The 23,201-nt window shown below is 50.8% G+C and overlaps 1 protein-coding gene across 7 annotated transcripts in view; it reads left to right on the top strand.

The window, feature by feature from the left end:
• HPCAL1 (hippocalcin like 1) overlaps positions 1-13,122 on the top strand; it is a 43,816-nt gene extending 30,694 nt beyond the window's left edge. For 3 of the 7 annotated variants that reach the window (XM_027455228.3, XM_038176341.2, XM_005014109.6), the window contains 3 exons: positions 9,163-9,565; positions 10,701-10,806; positions 11,895-13,122. In XM_027455228.3, coding sequence (XP_027311029.1) covers positions 9,188-9,565; positions 10,701-10,806; positions 11,895-11,992 — 582 coding nt within the window. In that variant the 5' untranslated portion in view covers positions 9,163-9,187 and the 3' untranslated portion in view covers positions 11,993-13,122. Of the gene's footprint in view, positions 1-5; positions 148-1,912; positions 2,003-9,096; positions 9,566-10,700; positions 10,807-11,894 lie in introns of those variants that run through there. The other 4 variants (XM_027455232.3, XM_005014107.6, XM_072036427.1 and 1 more) reach the window with 3 other exon arrangements.
• Positions 13,123-23,201: the final 10,079 nt, after the last annotated feature.

Genomic DNA, 23,201 nt, shown 5'->3' on the forward strand with positions numbered 1-23,201 from the left:
CATCTGTTCCTGTCCACGAATGTAGAAGGAGCTGAGCTGGCTCAGCAGAAACTGAAACCCAGCCTAATCCCGTGCTATAATAAGAGCTTAATGGCATCATTGTCCGTGGGCACTTCGGCAGCAAACTAAGAAAACAAAAATACATCGGTACGAAAAAAACAGAGTGCAGGGAAAGCGTCGACGGCCGTTTTGGGGCCCGCTCTGGCGGGACGGCTGCTTCCTGCCAAAGCTCTTTATCAGCTTTCGGCCGGCCGGCCCGCAGCGTCCTCCTGTCCTTTCACCCCGCGCCTCCCCACTTACATAACTGACTTAGGCATTACCTCCCCTGCTCTCCTTGCTCTGTCTTTAGCACCTCGGCATCACTTGGGCCCTGCGTTTCTTCTGGTAACAACTTTCCCTGCAGTTCTGCTCCTTAGGTGAGGCTGGGAGCGGGTAGAAGCAGAGATAGTAGCTTTAAGTTGTTGCACGTTGAATTTTTCAATCTATTTAATTGCCTAAACCCAGTGGAATTATTTACCAAAAATAGATGGAGAGTAACATTTCTAATTAAAAAAAGTCCCCGTAGCTTTCGAACTCTCGAAACTTTCTCCAGCCAGAAACTGAAAGTAGAATGGATTTATTTATTTATTTATTTTACATTATTATCAGACCGAGAGAAATGCAGAGATTAGCAGAGCATAAACAGAAGGATGTGAAGTTGGCCTCAAGTGCACTAATGATCTGAGCAGCCAATTTGGCTCGCGGGAGAGTTGTGACTGAGCCTGAAGATCCACACTTAGGGTTTCAATTTGTCAAATAAAAATAAAGCAGGGAAGGTGATTTTCTAGAAATCAGGCGTCGGCCTCGCCGTGCCTGTGTACAGCCTGCTGCGGTCCTTGGAGAAGCACGGGAGGTCACCAGCTTCTCCTTGTGGGTTGCTGTGCTGTGCTTCAGCTCGTTCCTGGGAGGCCCGGTGCCAAAATCTGCATTTGCTTGTTGCCAAAGGCTGTGATGTTTCTTAGCTGCTCTTTGTGGTGCACTCGAACAACTTCTGGCGCTGCTGCTTGATGAAGGTAAGCAGAATTCCTGTGTCCACAGGGGGAAAAGTGTTCATCGAGTTACAGACATAAGGCACCTAGTGTGTTCAGTCTGGACAGACTGGGTGGTGTTTTATGGGCTGGGAGGTGATTTTCTGCAACCTTTTGAGGCAGAGCAAGCCGGCACGGTGTTGTTTAGCCTTACCACGTGCTGCTCTTCCTCAGGCACCTCCTCTTTGTCCCTGGCTCCTCTCCTGGGACACCCGGGATGGATTTGGAGGGGGCCTGCAGCTCGCTGAGGGCTGCTGATGGCACCAGGCATTGAGCACCTCCCTGGGGTGCTCCCCAGCTGTCCTTGGCACCTCTTCTGGTGCTCGCTGCTCTAGCAAAGGGCCATTTTCGTGTCCCAAGCAAACTGCCTGATGGCCTCTCCACTCCTTACAGCTGTTCCTCTGGTAGGTCAGGCCCGATTCTCCCACTTAAGAAATAAAAAAAACACAACCACAACAACAGCTGGATTATGTATAAAATAGAAATACGTGGGTGTGAGGAGCTGCACTTGCTGAGGATGTTTTCCAGTCCACAGATCCAAGCGAACAGCAAACAGAGAGCGATTGTGGTCTCCCGGAGCGAAGGCTGTGGTTAGATTTGTTTGTTTGTTTTCCTACAAGCCCGGGTGTTGGCTTTTTTTTTGATTTATTTTAAACAAATGCACCGCTATTGCCTGCCCTGGCGGTGGCAAGTGGGGTCCTCCCTGGTCGCGGGACACTTGGAGCTGGAGAAGGGACTGGAAACTCCTTGTGCAACTCGTGCTGCGCGTGGAGATGTTCCAGCAGCACGCCGGGACGTTATTTCTTACGCTCTTTTTCCACTGAGCTCCCCATCTCTTCCCTTAGACCTTATCAGAGGATCAGTGTAGCTGCACTGTCTGCTGCCACGGAGTTCCCGTCCATGTAAAAGAAGGTCGGGAGGAGGTTTTGAGAGAGGTGGGTGACCCTGCGTCAGAGGGTGCACAGAATTTGGGGGCAGTCTGTGCCGTCTCGGTGGCCGGGGACACGGAGAGAGGAAAGTATCATCCTGGGGAGGGGTGAGGAGCCTTCCACGAGCAGTGGGTGCCTTTGGGCTGGGTGTTAGGAGGTGATTTGGAGCTGTTGGAGGGATCAGATCCCGTGAAAGCCTGACTGGGGTGACTGTGGGTTAGCCCTTGGTGCTCAGGCCATGAATTTGGTGTTGCCCCGGGCTGTTCCTTGCTGCGCTTTGCCCAATTTCAGCACAACAAAGCTGCCTCCTCAGCCAAGTGCTCACACTAATGCGAATTACTGGAGATAACCTGAGACTTTTACAACTTCTGCACTTCTACAGAGTGCACTTTGCCGTCCCGTGAACCCAGAACTGGGCAGGTAACTGCTGTGACAAATAGCTCGGCTCCTTCTCTCCCTTGTAAAAGCGGGGAGGAGCAGATAAGCCATCTCCCCTGGTTTTGGCACGAGCGCAGCTTCGATGGCTATCTCGGCAGGTTGAAACCACAGCCGTCTGTTCCAAGCCGGTGGGTAATTGCTGTGTGCAAAGCCATTCACAAACTCATTTTTTCCTCTGGGAAGCCGCTGGTTGTTTGCTCAGTCCCGTTTCGGAGCAGCCTCGTTCCTTCCTTCCCAGGGAGTCAAGCAGGGCTGCGTGCGCAGCTCTGCTCCTTCTGACCCGCCTCTAGCTTTGTTTTTGTTTCTTGAATAGAATTTGGACTGGATTTTTCCCACATTGCTCCTCAATCTGTCTAGCCCAATGTTTTCCAAACCTGTGGTTTCCTTCCTCTTTCTCCCTCGTTTTCCATTATTACATCTTCCAGCCCACTCAAGGCGCCGGAGAAGTCGATTTTAACAACTTGGGCACAGCTCGAGCCCTCCTCTATTGGGCTAACAGGCAGCGTGTGTGCTTTGGGGCACTAAATGTGCAACCAGCAAACCAGGCTCCCTTCCTATAAGCTGATGCTCTGGATGGAGAATAGGGCATGCGAGCAGTGCAACAACCAAGCACATGCACTGAGAGCCCCGTGCCCAGGCTCCATCACCCACCCAGCTCCCAGATACTCAGAGGAAACCTCCTCCAGCTCCAGGTCAGCTCTGATACCCGGTGCTGTAACACACAGAGAAAAGACCTGGGTGGTCTGCAAATCCACATTTCTGTGCTCCGTGATCCCATTGTGCCCCCAAAAAGCAAATATTCCATGGATATTCATCGAGGAAAGGGTGTTTTTTTGCTCAGCACCAGTCCCTGTGTCTGCTGTGCCCCAGGGTGATGGATCCACGGGTGGTGAGGAGCTCCGAGAGGGACAGGTGGAGCAGGGAATGCCTCCATGCCTTCGGATAAATGGGGCTGAGGAACAGTGTGATGCTGGGATGGCATCGCTGAGGGTAACTATAGGGCTTTTTCCAGCTTCTGCCCCAATCTGTGGTTTTCCTTGTCCAACAGAGGATGTTCTTGGGGCTCTGGACCTTTGGGTGCCAGCCCGCCACCAGATGGGACTTTCTTTCGATGACAACCCTTCAGCAGCGCCCTGGAGGAGGGCTATTTAAAGCTCTCGCCCTCTCTGCGGGCTGCAGGACGGAGGAAGCGCTTCCTCCACGCAGATCTCTCTCCCAACCCCACCGCCGCTTTTGTCTGCTTCCGTGCAGTCCCCACCCTGCCTGGAGCCGCTCCAGAGCCCCGCGCGCCGGGGCAGCGCCCTATTGTTCGTCCTGGCCGTCCTGAGAGCTGTCTCCTTCCCTTTGTGGTAGCTCTGAATGTTTGAGGGGGGAAAGAGAGGTCTCTGGATACACTCGGCAAGCAATTATCTGTCTTCTCGGGGTCAAGAAGCTGAAAAATATAAAATATTGACCACAAGGGAATGAGTACCCAAAATGTTTTTAAGGTATTGCCTGTTCTTACCCGGCTCCAAATATTTCTATCAACCTGCAGCTGACTTTCCTGGCCCCAGAGGTTGGATATTCACTGGCCTTGCCTTTTTAACGTGCATCCTACAAGCAAAGAGCTTCAAGGCTGAGGGAAGGAGCCTCGCTCGCGTGTGCTGAAAGGAGATGTCTGCAGAGGCTGGGAGAGCGCACGGCTTCAGAAACTTCCAGTCAGTACCCGACCCTGCACCAGCTTTCCCCTCCTTTCAGCCGCCGCCACGTCCTTTAAACACTTTTTTCCTGTTTCTCCGAAGAGGAAAAAATAGATGAGAAACGATCGCATTGATGTTGCGCAAACGGGGCGCTCGCGGAAAGGCCTCGTTGGCACGGCTCCTCACCCAGGAGAAAAGCCGCTGCCGATTTCCAGGGAAACACAAATGTCACCCTTTTTGGAAAAGGGGATACCCAAAAAATGCCATCCCGCTGGCTAGGGTGGGCCTTGGGTTGTGGAAGGTGGTGGAGAAGTGGGTAAAAGGTTGGGTTTGGCGGGGTGAGAAGCAGAGCTGACCCGTGGTTGACATCAGGCACAGCCCAGGGGCTCGGCAGAGGCCAGGATAATAAAGGGAAGATCCCAAACCAGCAGGGGGCAGGCCCAGAAGAGCTTGGCTGTCCAGGGCCTGATGCAATAAAACCTAACCACACACCTTAATTATCTTTGTACAACAAAGATAGTGCTATCTGAAAGGGAGATCTTAGGGGTAACTCCTTTATGAGTCCCATTAAACTCTGCACAGAAATGCCAGAGAAGAGAGGGGATTTTCACCTGGATGTTCTTTGTCCCCCTAAAAATGTCAGAAAGGGCCTGGACGAGGGGGTCTCCAGCTGATCCCTCTGGTTTGGAGCTCTCCCTGTCCTGCAGGCTGCCAGGATTTGTTCGCCGTGGAGTGTATCTGTGCAAGCAAGTTAACCAGCGGCTTTTGTCCTCTATTCAAACGGTGATTAAAAACAAAACCCAAAAAAACTACCCCAGCACCACCAAAAAAATGGCAGTGGAGAGACAGTTTGTTTAGAAAGCCAGATGGATAAAAGAAACGGCTGCGGTGTTATTAGATCGGAGGTTTGGGGAAGCAAACATTGAGTAGTCGAAACTGTCAGCAATAACCGTGTTACTTGGTCAAGGAAAACCTCAGTGACAGGCAGGATTTCTCTCTTTTTTTTCCCCCCTAGTGGTTCGGTGTTTTTAATTAGGCATCTAAACAAATGTCAGCTGAATGGTTGTTCGAGGTAGCCAGTTGGCGTGCCTCCAAAACCACAGTTTTCATCGTCATCTTAGTAAGCAAAACTCTGATGTCAGATAAAGGAAGGATTAAAAAAAAATAATAATAACAAAAAAAGAGAGTTTCTTTCCAGTCTTTGAAAGAAGACAACCCCGATCAGCTACCCTGAGACCCCCCCCGGGCTCCTCAGAGCCCCCTGTCTCAGCACGGTACCTGCGGGTAGGGAGAGGAAGGATGCCAGATCTCACTTTTATTTCCATTTAAGCATCATTAGCAGCGACGATGATCTCTGAGGGCTGATTATCGCCTGTCACCATCTCTTTTACAAGTGTCACTGTCCCCAACCTCTTCATCTCCTCCGCGTGAGCGGCTCCTATGCGACGGGCTTTGCTCAGGTGCTCAGGCACTTGGCACAGCCACGTTTCGGCTCATTCAGGTGGTGCAGAAGGAGGAATTTGATCCTTGGTGGCCAGCACCGGAGCAGGATGTGCTTTAGCTTAATTAATTAAACAAACACCTCGCGTGAAACATCTAAAACCCAGCGACCAGCCTGCCCAGCCACGCCAAGTCCGTGGTTGGGATTTATCTCTCCGTCAGCCCTGCCCTCTGCAGGTTTTTGCCACTTTTCCTCCCTCCCTGACCTTTGGGAACATTGGGAACATTGCAATTGCAACATTGCCCTGGTTTCCTGGTTCGGGGCAGGCACCTCTCCTACAAGCCTGCTCCCCCAGAGATTTCTTTCAGCTATCACAACTGTTCCCTGCCTTACCGTGACCTGGGTTTTTCCCCGCGCAGCCCAACCTGCTCAGAAGAAGCAGACCTTGTACGCTCAGGCGTTGTGCTGACACGTTTTCCTCGCTGTGTAATCCTGTGCAAACAAACTGTTAAACTGTTGTGTTTTTTTTTTTTAAGCTTTGCCAACTTTGCACAGCACCTAAAGACAGAAGGAGGCTGCCTGCTTCGCCCTTGGTTTTATTAAAAATAAAAAAAAAAGAAGGGCAAAGGGAGGAGATGAGGAAAATCCACTCACGGTTTTCTTTTCCTGACTCAAGTAACAAGCTGTGTCCCTGCCCGAACTGCTCCCACCCAAATTAACCTAATTTCCTCATTTGCTCGAAATATTTCTGGGCTTTTCTTCTTGCGTTGGGGAATAGTTGCCCTTTACAGTAATAAGCTCTCCTTTCTGAGCTGGAAAACGTTACAGAGAGCTCCCAGAGGAGCTGCCAGATCTGCTGGTCCTAGCGCAGGTCTCCCTTCCTGCCCAGAGCCCGTTTTTAATTCATTTTGCAGCAATTTGGGGAGTTGTTCCTCCTCTTGCAGCCGTCACTGATGCGCTGAGAGCATCCCATCAGGAGCTCTGCTCTCAGGGGGTTGCCTTCAGCAGGTTTGCAGCGAAAAATCTGGGTTGCTCTCTGCTTTTTTGGGGTGATGTGTGCCAGGAACATCACTTCTGGCCATAACTGGTGGTAGGTATAGGGCTTGTGGCAAAGGGGAAGCACCGAGCTCTCTGGCTTGGCCTCGGTGACCTGCTCATCGCTGGGATTTTGCTGTGAGCCCAGAAAGAAGAAGATATTCTTGCTCAGGTAGGACTCAGGAGCATTTTTATACTTCTTTTTGCTCCTCTGGGCAACCCAGCCAGCACAACAGCGCTGGAAGCCCCGAACACCTCCTGCTCCTGGCAGGAACAAGAACCCAGCACCACGCCAACCCGCAGCCCTCATCACGGTGCTGAGCCCAGCATCCCGAGCCCGCTGCCTGCCGTTTCCATCAGCAGCCCTCCTCCGAGTGGTCTCGCGGCTAAAAAAGCCGCCGAGCCTCTGGGAAGTGATTTGATGAAAGCATTTCACAGCAATCGAGTGAAATGCCAGCTGGGGGCCAGCGGCTGTCATCATTAATGGGCTGTTCCGCTTTGTAGCAGCTACCTGAAGCTCGATCCACGTCGAAGGTGGTTTTTTTTAGGTGTGCTTTAATAAATTAACGTTAACGCTGGTTGTTTAATTATTCCTAGCAAATTGCTGGCAGCAGCGGCGGGGTTGGAGTTGGGTTGAGCGCATTACCGAGCCTTTCAGAAAGCTCGTATGCAAAAAAAAGGGTGTTTAGGTCGTTGCACATCACTTCTCTGACATAACGTGACCCAAAAGAGGTGGGAGGGTGGAAATAACCTGGCACTTGCTGAATGCAAAGACTGATGGGGTATAAAGCTTTCAAGGCTGATATTAAACGAGAATCCGTCCAAATATCAGGATGCATCTTCCTGTGATTAAGAGTATTGAAGCCCGTTGAATGAGGGTAACTTCTTGCCTCTCTTCTTAAAGGAATGGGAATAATAAAAGTATTTTAGGAAAAAGGGGAATGGCCCCGGCCATTCCTGCAGGGGATGCTGGCAGAGACCAGGAGCTTCCCTACACACTCGGGGTGAGCAGAGGTATGGGACACGCAGAAAAGCGCCCAGCAAGGAGCAGAAATAAAGCTTGGGAGCTGAAATAGCTGCAGCTTTCTAGAAAGCAGCAGCACCGATGATAACAGAGGTTTCTGTGACGCCCGACACATTGCACTAATGAGCAGCTGGCTGGTTTTTGTCTCCGAGCATCAAGCCACGGGGCAGGACGGGGATTTTCCCCATTGCCGAGGCGACAGAGAGCACAAGTGGGATGCAGATAAAACGAGGTTAAACGCAGCTGGTGACCAGCCCTCTGCTGCACAGCGACTTATTTTGTGCTGACCTTTAACATTTTTTTAGGTTCTTACGAATGCCTGGGATGTTTTGCTCTTTGGGAAGCGCTCAGCCCCGTTACATTTTTCCCTGGTGCTGGTTTCTGCGTGTGTTGCTGCTCCAGTGGGGCTCTCCCAGGCTGTGGTCCCGTCATGCTGGGCGTTTTGGGATCGGGGTGGGAGATGCTCCTCAGCCTCTCCGTGGATCTGAGGAGAGGCGGCAGCACTGCTCAGCCTGGGAGGCCACAAAAAGGGCCTCCCAGGCCTTGTCCTTCCAGGCCTTATCGTGGAAGGGATAAGATCCAAAAATCCATCGGGATATCCATTTTATTTCCTCTCCTAAGTCCCCCCTGACTGTCTTTTGCTGTGTTGAAGGCTTTTGCTTGTCGCTAGGCCTGTGCAGGCCACCCACACATCACGGGCACTGTCACAGGAGGGGACAATCCTCCCCGCTCCTAAAAACCCTAATAAAAGTGTGGTGTTCTCCTTTTGCCCGTGCTGTGGAGTACTGAAGTTACCGAACAAGCTTACCGAGGTTCAGCAGCCCCAGTAAAGGTGGAAGGAGCTGCTGTGCCAAGCCAGTCTCACTGGGGTCCCGTGACACTGTTTCAGGGAGGAACGGGGAGGGAGAAGATGGCCCCACATCGCGTTAACTGAGGGGGTTAAATAAAATAGGGTGCTTTCCTAGTGGGACAGGCAAATCCAGCATCTGGAAGGAGCCCAGCGGAGGGCCACAAAGATGATACGGGGCCTGGAACATCTTCCCTGTGAGGAGAGGCTGAGAGACCTGGGGCTGCTCAGCCTGGAGAAAAGAAGACTGAGAGGGGATCTCCTCAGTGTGTATAAATACCTGAGGGGTGGGAGACAGAGGGACTTGGCCAACCTCTTCTCAGTGGTTTGTGGGGACAGGACAAGGGGCAATGGCCACAAAATGGAGCCCAGGCAGTTCCGCACCAACATGCGGAAGAACTTCTTCACGGTGAGGGTGACGGAGCACTGGGACAGGCTGCCCAGGGAGGCTGTGGGGTCTCCTTCTCTGGAGATATTCAAGGCCCGTCTGGACGCCTGCCTGGGCAGCCTGCTCTAGGGAACCTGCTGTGGCAGGGGGGTTGGGCCCAATGGTGCCTGGAGGTCCCTTCCAACCCTCCAATCCTGTCCTTCTGTGCTCTCATCCTCCTTCTGCCCTTGTCCCCTTGCCCCGTACAGGCTGTGCAGCAGGCAGGCGGGCTCGCGCGGGGCTGGAGCTGACGCGGGTGCTCTCTCGCTTGGCAGCAGCTGAGCCAGGCTCCGGGCGAGGATGGGGAAGCAGAACAGCAAGCTGCGCCCCGAGGTGCTGCAGGACCTGCGGGAGAACACCGAGTTCACGGACCACGAGCTGCAGGAGTGGTACAAGGGCTTCCTAAAAGATTGCCCCACGGGCCATTTGACTGTGGAGGAGTTCAAAAAAATCTACGCCAACTTCTTCCCCTACGGCGACGCCTCCAAGTTCGCCGAGCACGTGTTCCGCACCTTCGATACCAACGGCGACGGGACCATCGACTTCAGGGAATTCATCATCGCCCTGAGCGTCACCTCACGGGGCAAGCTGGAGCAGAAGCTCAAGTGGGCCTTCAGCATGTACGACCTGGATGGCAACGGGTACATCAGCCGCGGGGAGATGCTGGAAATCGTGCAGGTGAGGAGGCTCTGTCTGCGATCTGATGGGCTTAGCTCAAGACCTTTGGGGCTGGCGGTGTTTGGTGTGTGGGGATGGGTCCCTGCCATGTCCCCAAGGGGCACTTTGGGGCCATGGTGGGACCTAGGAGGTGCAAATGGTCCTGAGAGACAAGTGAGGCTCCATGAAACCACCCTGAGGCCTAATTCTTGTGGCTCTCCCTGAGGAGTCCTTGGTGGGGTTTTGGTGGGGCCATAAAGACCTAAATGCAGATTCTGCTCACCTGGTTAACCTCCAAATCGATACCACAGGCTCTGAAACTTCAAATCGGAGTCAACATGAGCTCAAAATTGAGGACTGTATCATGCCCTCATCCCCTGAAGGCTGGGAGCATGGCCCTAGGGCTGGCTCCATCCTGGCAGCGGGATGCTCTCCATCCTGACACACAGGAGTACCTCTCAACACCAGGGGCCACTTCTGTGCAGGTGGCCGAGCACTGGAGCAGGTTTCCAGAGATGTGTTGGGGTCTCCCTCCTCGGGAGATACTCAGAAGCTTCTTGGGCATGGAATCTTAGAATTGTCTAGGTTGGAAAAGATCTTCAGGGTCATCAGATCCAACCACCAACCTGACCTGCTGCGTCCCATCACTAAAGCATGGTCCTGGGCAACCTGCTGCAGGTGTCCCTGCTTGGGCAGAGGTAGGACCAGATGCCTCCAGAGGTCCCTTCCCACCACAGCCACCATCACCCCGTGGTCCAGCCCCTAGCTGAGGTGGGTCCAAACCAGCTTGGTGTCCCCAGTGCATTCCAGGAGGATAAAGGTCTCATCTCCAAGAGCAGAGCCATGCACTGGTGCTTTGCTCCTGTATTTTGGCTCAGACCCGCTTGCACGTTAGCCCGAACCCTGACTTTCTCTTAAACTGACCCAGCAGTGTGGGTGCTTCTTTGAAGTGCAACTGAACACAGGAAAGAAAAATAAAAAACCCTGCAGTCAGAAATTCGTATTTGTTTTGGTTTATAAAGTCCCGCAGCTGCCTGCTGGGTCAGCTGCCCTTTTTTTATTGCTGCAAGCTTAAATTATTTTTCTCAGTCCTGATGCTTTGTAGTTCGGGTCATGTTTTTCCTATGTCCTTTTTTTTTTTTTTTTTAATACTCAGGCAATCTACAAAATGGTTTCATCGGTAATGAAAATGCCAGAAGATGAATCCACTCCAGAGAAGCGGACAGACAAGATCTTCAGACAGATGGACACAAACAATGACGGTACGGCCTCAGCCTCGTCCTGCTCGAGGGGGAGATGCTCAGCGGGGCGAGGATGCGGTTCTCGTGCTGACACAGAGACCTGTAGCTTTATATGGCTTTATATGGCTTTATATCTAGAAAGGCTGTGTCTGATTTTAGAGCATTTCATGACAAAATGTACAGCGAAAGCTGCTCTATGCATCCTCCATCTGCTGCACCTTGTCGCTGAGATAAAGGCAGCTTGTTCCTGGTAAAATATCGCCCCGTGAGCCACGCGCTGCCAAACAACAAAATCTGCAGGGGGGAAAGGTAACGGAGAGAGGCTGGTGCAGGCTCCCACGTTAGCAATGCTCGCTCCCTGCCGGGGAGCCAGGGATGGATCTGCTGCACCTCTCGGTGGCTTGAAATGTTCCTTCTGCCCCACTCGGCCGTGGGACACGGCTAAAAGCTTCTCTGTGTGCTGCTTTTCAGCACTGCGAGGAAAGGGAAACGCTAATAAGCTGCCTGATCGTTAGGAGCCCTCTTTTTCAGACTACAAAAAGTGAAGAAAACAATTTTTTTGGAGACATTAGCCAGAAGCTAGGATTGAACCCTGAGCTCTTGAAGCAGGAGGGAGGCAGCGAGGGGCTTGGAGGGGCAGCAGGGGCTGCCACTGCTCACACCGAGCGGTGAAAGCAGAGAGATTTGGCACGGTTAGGTTGAACACAGCACAGCACTGGGAGCATCGCGTGCAAAGCGCACACACGGGCAGGTACCACACCTCCTGTTCATGTTTTGTGCCATTTGTACGGCCCAGTTCTGGGACAGAAAGCTGCTGATATTACAACGGTTGTACTTTTTATTTCATTTTTAATTCGGCGCTGTCTTTTTAAATGAGAAATGACAGGTTTTTACGCGAGATTGTTTTGCAGAAGAAAAATGCATCCAGGCTTAAGGGCTTGAGCAGGATTTGGCTGCTGTGCATTGCACTAAATTCCCCGAGATGCATTTGCAATAGATTAAATATACGTGCATTGCTTCTCTGCAGGTTTTTTTTTAATCTACAGTGAGTGGCAGCAACGAATGACTTTTTTTTTTCTCTCTTCTGTTTTGCCTGTCCTCCTTTGAAGGTAAACTGTCCCTGGAGGAGTTCATCAAAGGTGCCAAGAGCGATCCCTCCATCGTGCGGTTGTTACAGTGCGACCCCAGCAGCGCGAGTCAATTCTGATACAAAGCGGACAGTTTGCAACCAGAATCTCGGCTTGTCCTTCAAGCTTTGCTCGCAAATGGATGCCTTCTCAATCATTCCTCAACAGTTAGCGGATAAGATACCATTGCCAGATTGTGTGTGTCTGAGTGAAAACAGCCCTCGCGCCCCTCACTAACACCAGTGCAGCTCTCCTTCGGCAGCTCCATTTCTGCTTTCCCGTAATGTTTTGGTTCACTCTGCACGTGTTAAGGGTAAATTGAAGGTATGTTTACATGCAGATCCAAAGGGTTCCGATCTCCCGTCAGATACCACTTCGCTTAGCCTGCTGGAAGGAAGATGGTTGTTCCCCTCGTCCCAGGAAGACGCTAGGTAGGACTTTGACCCGACGTAGCAGATGGCAGGTAATTTATTTTGCTTCGGAAATGACTATGTTGAAAAAAAAAAAAAGAAAAAAGAAAAAAAAAAAAAGGTGGACTGAACAGAGTAGAAAGTTTAAAAAAAAAAAAAAAGGAAAAAAAAATAAAACAAAACAAAAACGCAGCTTTCCTGGGCATGGTTCCAATTTTCTTTTTGAGGAAAATTGCTTGCACTTATCTAATGGTCTTTACTTTCTTTTAATATATATATAAATTATATATATATGGTGAAGTAAAATTTTAAATATTTAGGTCATCTATTTAAGGCATACAATAGACTTCAAGCTTTGTTTCTTCTAGTTGTCTGTGATTTATTCCGCTCTTGGAGATGATTGTTTTCTCGTGGTATTTATGCATTAGCCAGCCGCCGTTCCAGAAGAGATGCATGACTCGCAGTTCGTGGATATCTCACTCTGTTTAATTACTGAATGCCAATCTTCGTTCGTTCTCGCTGTCGGTTGTTCCGGCCTTGCTGTCCTAACGGCAGCCCCAAAAGGAGCAATCCTCGTTTTGTATTTCTCAGTGGAGTCCTACTTTATGGTGGTCGCTGCGTGAAATGGCTTCTGAGTGACATGAGGTGACGTGACTCGCACCGCTCTTCCCGACCTCGCTGCACCTCCTCCTCCTCCCTCTCGCTGTCGATACGTTACTAGTCTCGTGCATTCCAGTGTTATTTAATATCTGCCTAATGCCAAGAAATATCAATTGAAATAAAAGACTACTTTTCTTGTCCATAGCTGTCTTCTTTTCACCCCCGCAGCAAATCTGTGTCATCACCTATTTGGTGAAATGTGGCTCCCCGTCCCTGCCCTGTCCAGGACAGGTTTTGGCTGCTTTGACTTTCACTATTAAATGAATAAAAAAGTTGTGTTTGCACTAAATCCAGATAGAAATGCACCGTTAGGTCAGTACAGCACAAAATACAGCCTCATGTCAGTGCTGAGGAGCGCCTTCATCACTTTGTTTCCGCAGAAATTCTGAGCTGAGCCATGAAACCAACCTGCCTTCCACCTGCAACGCCCTGCGGATGGACGCAGCCCTGAAAGCGGAGCTATTTGGGAATCTGCAAGCCAAGGAAAAATAAAAAAAAGGTATTGGGGGAAAAAAAAAACAAACACAAGAAGTCTGGTGGTTGCTTTCAGCCCGTCGGCAGCCTCACTGCTCATGCAGGGAAGTGCTAAAGCACTGAATTGACCACAGATGAGCTTCCACGAGAGGCTCTTCTCGCAGGGGATGGGTGGCTGGGGGTTGGAGGTCCCGAGGGGACCCCAGGGTGCTGCGGCAGAGGTGCAGCGGTCACCCCGGGCTCACCCATGCAGCCACACTTGGGCGAGCGTGCGGAACCGTCCCCGCGCCTGCTGCGGGACCGTGCCCCCAAGGGGACCGCAGCATTTGAATCGCGGCAGGTCCGCGGGATCCTAAAATGAGTCAGGCGTGTTTTTGTTCGGGTGCTGCACCATGTCCCCTTGCTCTGGGTAGCGAGGATGTTAAAATTTGTCTCGATGTAGCGTTCAGAAACGCATCAGGTCTTCTTTCTCATCGTTTGTCTGAGTCTGGGAGTGGTCCTTTTTTCAGGTTTTTCTGACATCTGTCCTGGTTTCCGCCTCTGTCTTTGGTGAATAGCAAGTTTGAGTAACTGACAAAACCCAAACTGTTCTTTTAAAAAAAAAAAAAAAATCTTACAAAAAGCCCATTTTGGGTGTTTGGGGGGAAACAAACGAAAGCTGACTTCTAGTGGTGAGAACAAAAAAAAAAATCCTGTTTCTTTGGCTTTGCAATTTTTGCGTTAAAATGTGCTGAGATGTCCAGGAGGGAAGGCTTGTTGACAGCCACCACGTGCAGATGGGACCGTGCCCTACAGCTGGGTCCATCTGCCTGCACATCTCTCCACAGCATACATGGGTGATGCTCCCCAACATCTCCCCCAGCCCAACTCCTTCTGCCTCTCCCAGAACCACGGGATCACAGCAGGGCTGAGGTCAGAAGGGACATCTGGAGGTGTCTGATCAGCCAAAGCAGGCTCTGGTCCCATGTTTCTTTTTTTATTAGGTTGTTTCTTGCTTTTTCCACCGCATTCCCAGCCTTTAACCAGACCCGCTCCAGATGCTGGAGCTGGGCACCCACGGCCGCTAGCTGACTTCGAACATCTCGGCTCTGCTGGGATGAGCCCCTCCGAGGCCGTGAGTTTAACTTAGCAAAAGTGGAATTTGGCTCAAAATAAATAAATAAAAACCCATCAATGGGTCCATTTTTACCTCGCTTTAATAAGCTGCGTAATTATTCTCTCACCATGGAGATACCCGGCACTGCCTCCGAAAGCTCTGGCTAATTACCACATCAATTCAGGCTCTTCTGTAGGAATCGCAGGCCCCGTTAGGCTAATCCTAAATCATGCCATCGCCTCCTGAATGAAGTTAGCACCCACAGAGGCTCTCCTGGAGGTCCCAGCCTGGGGGTCCCCGGGTTCCTGCCAAGTGTGGGGACAAGGCAGGAGCCACCAGCCCCAAGGAGGAGGCGAGGAGCTGCCCCAGAGGCTCGGAAGCGGTAAGTCCACAGCCAGCTTGGGGTGTTTGGACAGACGGACAGCAGTCGGGCTCGTCCTGATGGAGAAGTGTTTTATCCTAAATGAAGTCTTTACTGGTTGGGATGTAGCTGGAGGGAGCAGTCTCTTCTCTGAAGGTGAGAAGTGAATACCTCCAGGCATGGGGACTCCACCACTTCCTTGCACGGCCCCTTTTAATGCTTCACCACCTTCTCCATGAATAAATTCATCCTAATGTCCAAGCTAAACCTCCCCTGCTCTTTTCTTTCAAAGTGCAAACGTGTCACCTCGGCAGGACCCCTTGCTGGGAACTTCTCCCCGCAGGACGCTTTCCTGCCACCTGGCCCCGCTCAGCCACGAGCCAGGTTGCTGCCGAGCCTTTAGGTTTCCCTCCTTCTCTTTATTCCTTTTTTTCACTACTTCCCTGGACCCGTTTTGGGGTAAATCACCGATTCCACATCCAAGCGGCTGCGGCTGGCAGCAGGCGCAGCGCTGGCAGCTCGCTCCTTGGGGAAAGGTGAGCGCAACACAGCTGCATTAATCTGCCATTAATAACCAGGAACAAAACACAAACACTGCACACTCTTTCCTTGGAGAAAATAAAATAAACTCGGCTAATTCAGATGTTAGTGTTGCGCAGCCATGGGTATTCCTGTGCTGCTTGCTGCCCTTCTGAATTATTGATATTTGCCAGCAAGCAGGGCCGGTGCCTGCTGGGGGGCCTGGGGAAGGAGATTTCAGAGCCACCCCTCCCTGAGGTTCGGGTGATACCAGCCGGCCAGCAGTCACACTGCCACGAGCCCAGTGTCCCCCCACAACCTGAGCAGGTCACCCGCTCCCCTGCCGAAATCCCAATGTCACTTGGGGCCGAGGCATCACAGGCTGCACCACTGAAAGCTGCAGGAGTGATGGAAAAAAAAGAATGAAAAAGAAAAGCAGAAAGAAAAGCAGAAAAAAATGTGGTTTTGTAATTGATTTCCTCGCAGTGAGGTGCCTTCCCGTGATGCCTGTAAGGGATCTGCTGCCCACCCTGTGCCTCTGCACGGCCCCTCCTGCGCCCACTGCCTGGCACCTGGGTGATGCTCTCCAGGCAGCACAGGCTGGGGCAGCCTCAGTTGCCATGGCAACACCCAAAAAGGACCAAAGGGTATTCTTTCTTCTCCACTCTCTTGCAGAAAAACCTTACTTTCAGTTTCAGATGACTTTGTAGCCCCCCGCCTCCAGCAGGGAGCAAATCCTGCTGCAGTGCACGCGAGGAGCCACCTCGGGAAGTCAGCGTGGAAGTGAGAAGCCGAGTCGCAAAAACTCATTATTTCTTTAACCAGGTGGGAACAACGATTTCCCCCAGCTGTGGATGTCAGAGCAGCGGTGCCAACCTGAAATGCCACAGGATAGGTTTTACAGCAGCCCGTTAAAAGGAACTGCAGCAAATTGCTGGGATCAGGTGGTGTCCACCTGAGTGCACTAAAAGTGCAGGAAGATAAGTGTAACCTCTCATTTTTATCAGCTTTTGGCAAATACGTTACCAGATTATTATATATGTATTTTAAAATGACTCCAGGGACAGTCACAGAAACTCCAGAACATTAAGCTTGATGTCTGAACCAGAAAAAAGCTGGTGGAAACTGCAGCAAAGTGCAGACATTGCAGATCATGGGATAAATTTGATTTATTAGGGAAGAGGCAAAATGGGCTTTTATAAATGAAGGTCTTGCCTCATTAATCTGTTAGCAGTCTTTGCAGTAAGGCATCGTTAAATGATCTGGAAAGGGATGGAGAGAGGCAGTGGGATAAAGTTTTCCAGCGATACAGAATTGTCTGGGATAAAACCAGAGCTGGTGGAAAGCTTGGTGCTTCTCGGTGCTGCTGACTGGACAGTGAAAATATAACTTATATTGCCTAGTATTGACTAGAAAAAAAAGTAGTCAGAAAAAAAAAAAAAGTCCTAACTGTTCAGAAACAATAAAGAAGGCCAAATAAGCGTGATGTTGGGATCACTTTGGGTAGATCTGAAAATATCAGCTAAATTCTCAGTCACAGAACCACAGGCCATCCAGCCTGGCCTTGAACACCTCCAGGGATGGGGCATCCACAGCTTCTCTGGGCAGCCTGTGCCAGTGCCTCACCACCCTCTGAGTGAAGAATTTCTTCCTAATAGCTAATCTAAACCTACCTTCTTGTAGTTTAAAGCCATTACTCCTTGTCCTGTCACTACACCTCCTGACAAAGAGTCCCTCCCCAGCTTTCCTGTAGGCCCCCTACAATCTATACCATGCTTTGGGCTTTGGGGGAGCCTTTGGGTTTGGGATGTTACTGAATTGTGAACCAAGCATCACACAGAGCTGCAGTGGCCTCCGAAACCTCCTTCAGCTGCTGGGGCAGAGCCGGGGCTGCCGGGCCTGCCCCCATGGCAGTGTCCTGGGCCCGGAGCCTCCAGGCCTCGGCAGCTGGTACCCATGGCCATGTCGTGTCAGGCCCGTGCCAAAGAGCTTCCCAGCTGCTCCACGCTGGCAGGGAACATTTCGGTCAGCATATCTGCCCCTTCAGATGGCACAAGCTGGGGAATTTGTGCACCTTTGGCCTGAGGGCGCCAAACACCCGCTGGTGGTGTGAGGGCTCCTTTCTCTTCAGCCCACACCGCCTTGGCTGCTCCACCTCTCCCACAGATAAACACACTGCCATTTCTCAGCACAAAACATCTCCCTAGGCACTAGCAATGTAGCACTTTAAACTCTGGGTCAGAAATAGCAGGGTTAGGGAAGATTTTTATCCCTTCACGCTGCCTGCTGGCACTTGCTGCTCAGGCACAGGAGCCCCAGCGTCAGGAGGCTCATGGAGGGATTTGGGGAGCACAGGGGGTGGCAAAGGGTGTTTCTTCTGTGCCCCTGGGCATTTTTGGGGATGGTGCTGGAGAGCCAGGTTGGTGGAGATGTGCTCAGCCTTGCTGCAGGCCTTCTGGCATCACCCCCTCAGACAGCAATGGGGAAGCGCCCAGCCTCTCCCAGGCCACTTTTTGGGTACCATCCCTCCTGGTGCTCCCTGCCTTCCTCCTCCCTCCCCACCACCACCAAAACTGGAGAGGTAAGGACCAGAGGAGGTCAGTGCTGGTAGCACCAAACTCCCTCCCCGTGCTGGGGCTGCCCAGGATTTGGCGAGCAGGGAGGCGAGGCAGGCGGTCCCATGAGCTGCTGCTGCCACCTAGCCCTCGCACCCACACCTGCTGCTGCTTTTCCCCTGCAAATTGCCAGTTTTCTGCAACTTTCCTCTTCCCAGCCCCCGAAAGAAAATAATTAAGGTCTAATTTTTTGCTCTTCACCTCCTTTTCTGAGGATGCTGCCTTGCTTGCTGCAGTACTTAGGGCCAGGACGTGGTCATGTTAAATGCTCGTTAAGAGAAGCTCCCGTGGATGCTACCTTGCAGGAGGAGAGGGATGAGGTAGTGACGTGCCTGGATCCAGCTCTCCTTTACAAGTGAAAAACTTGTAAAAGGAGAAACTTGTAAACTTGTAAACTTGTAAAACTCCTAAACTTGTGAGCTTGAGTTTCCCTAGCTTAGCTCCTCAAAGGGGGTGTCCTGAATATGCTGCTCATGGGCTGCTTCCTAAATCTTCAAGTGCCTCTGGGCACCCCCCCTTCCAGTTCTGTTTCATGGTGAATGTACCAGGGTGCTCAGCAGGCAAACCAGAGCATGAGAAATCACTTCTTCCCCTATTCCCCATGGCCATGGGCTCAGATCTAGCCAGAATTTTGGGGCTGTGCTTGCTGAGCTGCATCCCTCCACCCAGCACCCCACTCTCACGAGCAACCTAAACCAGAGGCTCAGGTCGGGTCTCTGCTTTTGAAGCCTTTTGCTCCCTGAAGCATCTGTAGCCACTGTCTGGCCCAGGAGAGAGTGGGAATGGTGCTCCCATGTCTCACAGGTGGCACATTCAGCTGGGGACAGGGGAGAGCCCCATGGAAAGTGCTTCAGGAGGGCTCATCTCCACCTTGTGAGGGTCAGGGCTTCTGGGTGAGGAACCTTCTTGAGCCTTGTGTCCTTGTGGTGGAGACTTCTGCCACCCAGCCTAACCACCGTGGTCCCAGCTTGTGTCTTCTGCCTCTTGGTTAACATCAGCTGTTCCCCAAAGCTGCATTAAGGAAGATGGCATGAGTCAGTACTTACCCCAGCAAAAAAACCCTGACAGCAGAGAGCCTAAATTAAGCCCAGGAGCAATAGAGGCAAATTAAAACATCGCTGAAATAACTACTGGGAGAGCCAAGCCTTGGGCTGGACTCCAAGCAGAAAGCTGGAAAATGAGGGGATACTTGAGGTAACAGCCTTAAACAAATAGAAGTCACCACTTCTGAAGTGTCCCGATAGTAAAAAAGTCCCCAAACCCTCTGTTTCCCATTTCTGTTAAAAGATGGGGAATTTTTGCGTGGGTTTGTGCCATGACTTTAGCTTAATGACTCCTTTGTGTGCACTTTTCCCTTGCACTTTCTCATTTGTGTTTGTTCTCTCTAACGCTTCTTGCTCGTGGTGCAGTCTTGCATTGGGAGTGTGGGAGTCGGCTGAAAGCTTTCCACTTTCACCTGCCTCTATCAGACAAACTTCCTGATGCCTTTGGAGCCGAGCTCCATCTTGCGGGCTTTTGCTGGGTGAATTCCTCAGCCCGGCCTTATCTCGGGGCAGATCTCCCAAATCTCAGGGAGAGATTCCCCTGCTTTGCTCTCTATTGGGCATCATTGCCCCGCGGGGGCACGAAACACCCCTGGCACAGGCACACGGGCCCCAGCTGACCGAGGAATTTCCCTCCCCAGAATCAGCAGGTCTCAGTGGCAACTTGGGTTTTTCTTCTGCTTTTCACTTTGGTCGGATGCTCGAATGGTTTAATGTGGGTTTCAGCTGGAAGGAAGAGTCATTGCTGAGAAATAGTTACTGGGATGGGACAGCAAAGTGCTTATGAACTATAATTAACAGTGAGGAAGAGGAGTTTCTAAGCAGGAATTTTTTTTATTTAGCCACATAATATATGTCTTTTTTTTTTTTTTTTTTTTTCCTTTTTGACCTCAGAAGAGGCAGCAGCACCTCCACTACCTTATTGAAAACTGCATCCACACTATTGTGGTAATCCATTTACCCCATTTGCTGCAAGAGTGCCAGCACAGGGCCACTACCTTGTTGTCACCATGAAGCTGCTTCCCAGACTCCGAGCTTGGGAGCCAAAGAGACACGGGTGATGCTGAAGCCCACCAAGTGCCCATATCCAGCTCTGTTCCTGAAGCTGGCCACTGTGTGGTTATAAAATGATACCCTTGAGTGTGAATTGAATGCTATAACCATGAAGGGAAGCATTTATTTTATTTTATTTTCTTGTGGAATATTGTGGGAACAGCTCCCTGAAACAAGGGAAAGGAAGAGGAGTGTTGGCTTCAGCGCAGAGGACCACAAAGTCAGCTGAAAACCAGTAGCAAAACTTGCCCCAAAATAAGTGCCAGCCCCAAATGTGCTCTCTGTTCTTAGTCTGTTTCCAGTATAGCCAAATGCCGTGTTTTAAATAGCTAAGGATGAATTTATACTGAAGGCATTTGTGATGTGGGTACTTCTGGGTTAGCCCCAGCAGGCAGCTCAGCGCCACCCAGCTTCTTGCTCATTCTCTCCAGGTGCCATAGGGAGAGAACTGGAGAGGTAAAAGTGGGAGAACTCATGGGTTGACACACAGACAGCTTACTGGGGCAAGCAGAAGCTGCCTGTGCAAGCCAACAAACCAGGGAACCCGTTCACTGCTTCCCCTCGGCAGGCAGGTGTCAGCCACTGCCTGGCCAGCGGGGCTCAGTGCGTGGAACGGTTTCGTGGGAAGACAAAACCCCAGTTCTGTTGCTGAGCATCACACCCCGTGGTGTGGGACACCCCTTGGGCCAGCCTGGGCCACCTGACCTGGCCGTGTGCCCCCCAGCTCCTGGTGTCCCCCCCAGGTACTCGCAGGGCAGTGAGGAGCAGAACAGCCCCGGGCAGTGTGAGCACTGCTCTGCCACCCGTGTGCAGCATCATTCTTACCCTAAACCCAAAGCACAGCACCACGCAAGCCTCTATGGAGAAAATTAACTCTGTCCCAGCCAAAACCATGATGGTACTGAAACCACAGCAGAGCCAACAAGACACCAATAGCCTTCAATACCAGGTGAGGAGGCATGGCCAAAGCAGGGACACTTCTGTTAAGCAAATCACTCTTTCTTCTTCTGGCACCAGCCAGTGGTTATTTCAAGAGAAAATTAATTATTACCATTGCGATTACTGATGTCCTTTTCCTTTTTGACAGTCAAATAACATATTAACCTCAGATCTTCACACAATACTTTTGAGTAATGATTTTATTTTATTGGGGATGGGGGAGAGGGTGGGCTTTGATCTGGTGGGGAAAATCTTTCCCTTTCAGTCTCACTGCAAATTGATGCTGTATTTAGCCATGAAAGACCAGTTTAAATGGTAACACTCACTGGTGGGGAGCTCTGTGAGGTGAGCTGTGCCCCAGCTTTGTTCCTGGAGCCTGCAGGAGCTGTGCCCAGAGCAGCTCTGCAGGCCTAGGGTGACTTGCACTCACCCACTGCTTGTCCGTAAGGCCAGGGCTTTGATGTGCAGCCCACAAATTAGCAGATTAATTGTGAGTTAAGTGCTTGTACAATAGCATGAGGGAAGTCTGCTCCACAGCACACTACCTGCTTGTCTCTTACAGCCTGCTCCCCGTCTGCTCCCTCAGCTTCGGTACTCTCCACCCTTGCTGACACGCTCCCACCGTTGCTTTTCCAGCTGCCAGGATGGAGGATGCAGTTTTAGAAGATCAGTGTTTGTCAACTACTTTTCTTTTTTTTTTTAAATATGAAACCACTTTTACACCAAAGGATGGTGGCTGACTCCAGTAAAGGCCAGGCAGAGCCACAGGTGGGTTTATGGAAGGAGTCTCAGATTTGTTTCAGGCCTCAGGCAGCTTCCCCACTCAGTAAGGAACGGGGAGCTGAGAAGCCATAGCCTGATCTCTGGGAGATGGGTTTGTATTTCACTGAGGTATTGCCCCCTTCTTTCAAAAAGTGACCCCAAATGTTACTACTGATGTTAATGAGAGCAGTGACCACCAGAAACATTAGGAGCAGGAGAGCTGCGTTGACCAGAGCAAAGGCTCTGATGGCCCAGGACTTGGGGAAAGGAAAAGAAAATAAACCACAGCAGCTGGCTGCTGATTTTGTGACAGCTTTGCTGTACTACACAGTGCTCCAGTTTGCTGTAATAAACATATTCCCAGTGTGGATGGTACACAGGTAACCCCCACAGTCAGGACAGTCTGATTTAGCACGTGACAGATTGCTGTCACTTCAGGTATTCTAATGTCCATAAAAAAAAGTGGCAACGGAGCACTAAGATCCTATGGAAGTCAGGCTATGGCTGCTGTGAGATCAGATCAACACCTGAAGTTCTAGAACATCTGCTCAACACAATCCAAATTAAGATGACAAATTAAAAGTTGTGTCCTGCTTAAAACCACACCACTGTTACTGTGAAGATTTATTATTCCTACAAGTACTAGCAATAAGCTAGTAAAACCCATTGATTTTTACATAAAAGATGCAAAAGAAAACAGTTTTCTTAAGCACTAAATACTCTCTTTACCTGTGTCTTACAGAGCTGCAGCTGAAGCTACAATGTACCTGTTGTAAAGGTGGCGAGCTGAGGCCAGCTACATCTCTTCTAGGGAACATCACCGAGCTCATCAAAATGCTTAGCGTGTTGCCACTGTTCCGGCCTCCAGCAGAGAGAAGCAGATGGAATTTTGAGACAAAAGACATTGAAACAGCTAAAACAACTAATCAAGTTAAGTGCAGATCAAGAAACTAATTGGCAGCCTGACAAATTCCTCTCAGGCAGCTTACTAATTAGCTTCCACACCCTATTGTGTTCAAACTACCTGCTGGGAACAGTCTCCACTGGCTGAGAATGGAGGAAGCCAGATTGTGCTGCCTGCCCATCGGGGCAGGGGAATCAGTGCTGGCACTGGCTGATGGTGCAGATGTTATCACCTAGGGTCTCACAACAGCCCTACAGCTGGCTCTTCCATCCCCATTCTCATAGACAGGCTTACCAACAGTTCCCTCAGACACCTGCAGACCTTCCAGTACTTTTACTGTGTACGTCCTGTTTTTTCCTCCCCAGTTCAAGCACACTTAGCTCTTACAGAGCAAGATTTAGATGGGAAATTGTTCCAGTACCGACTTTTGGTTACCTTTCATTACTTCTGCTT

Source organism: Anas platyrhynchos, chromosome 3, assembly GCF_047663525.1.
Source record: "Anas platyrhynchos isolate ZD024472 breed Pekin duck chromosome 3, IASCAAS_PekinDuck_T2T, whole genome shotgun sequence".
Lineage (NCBI taxonomy): Eukaryota > Metazoa > Chordata > Aves > Anseriformes > Anatidae > Anas > Anas platyrhynchos.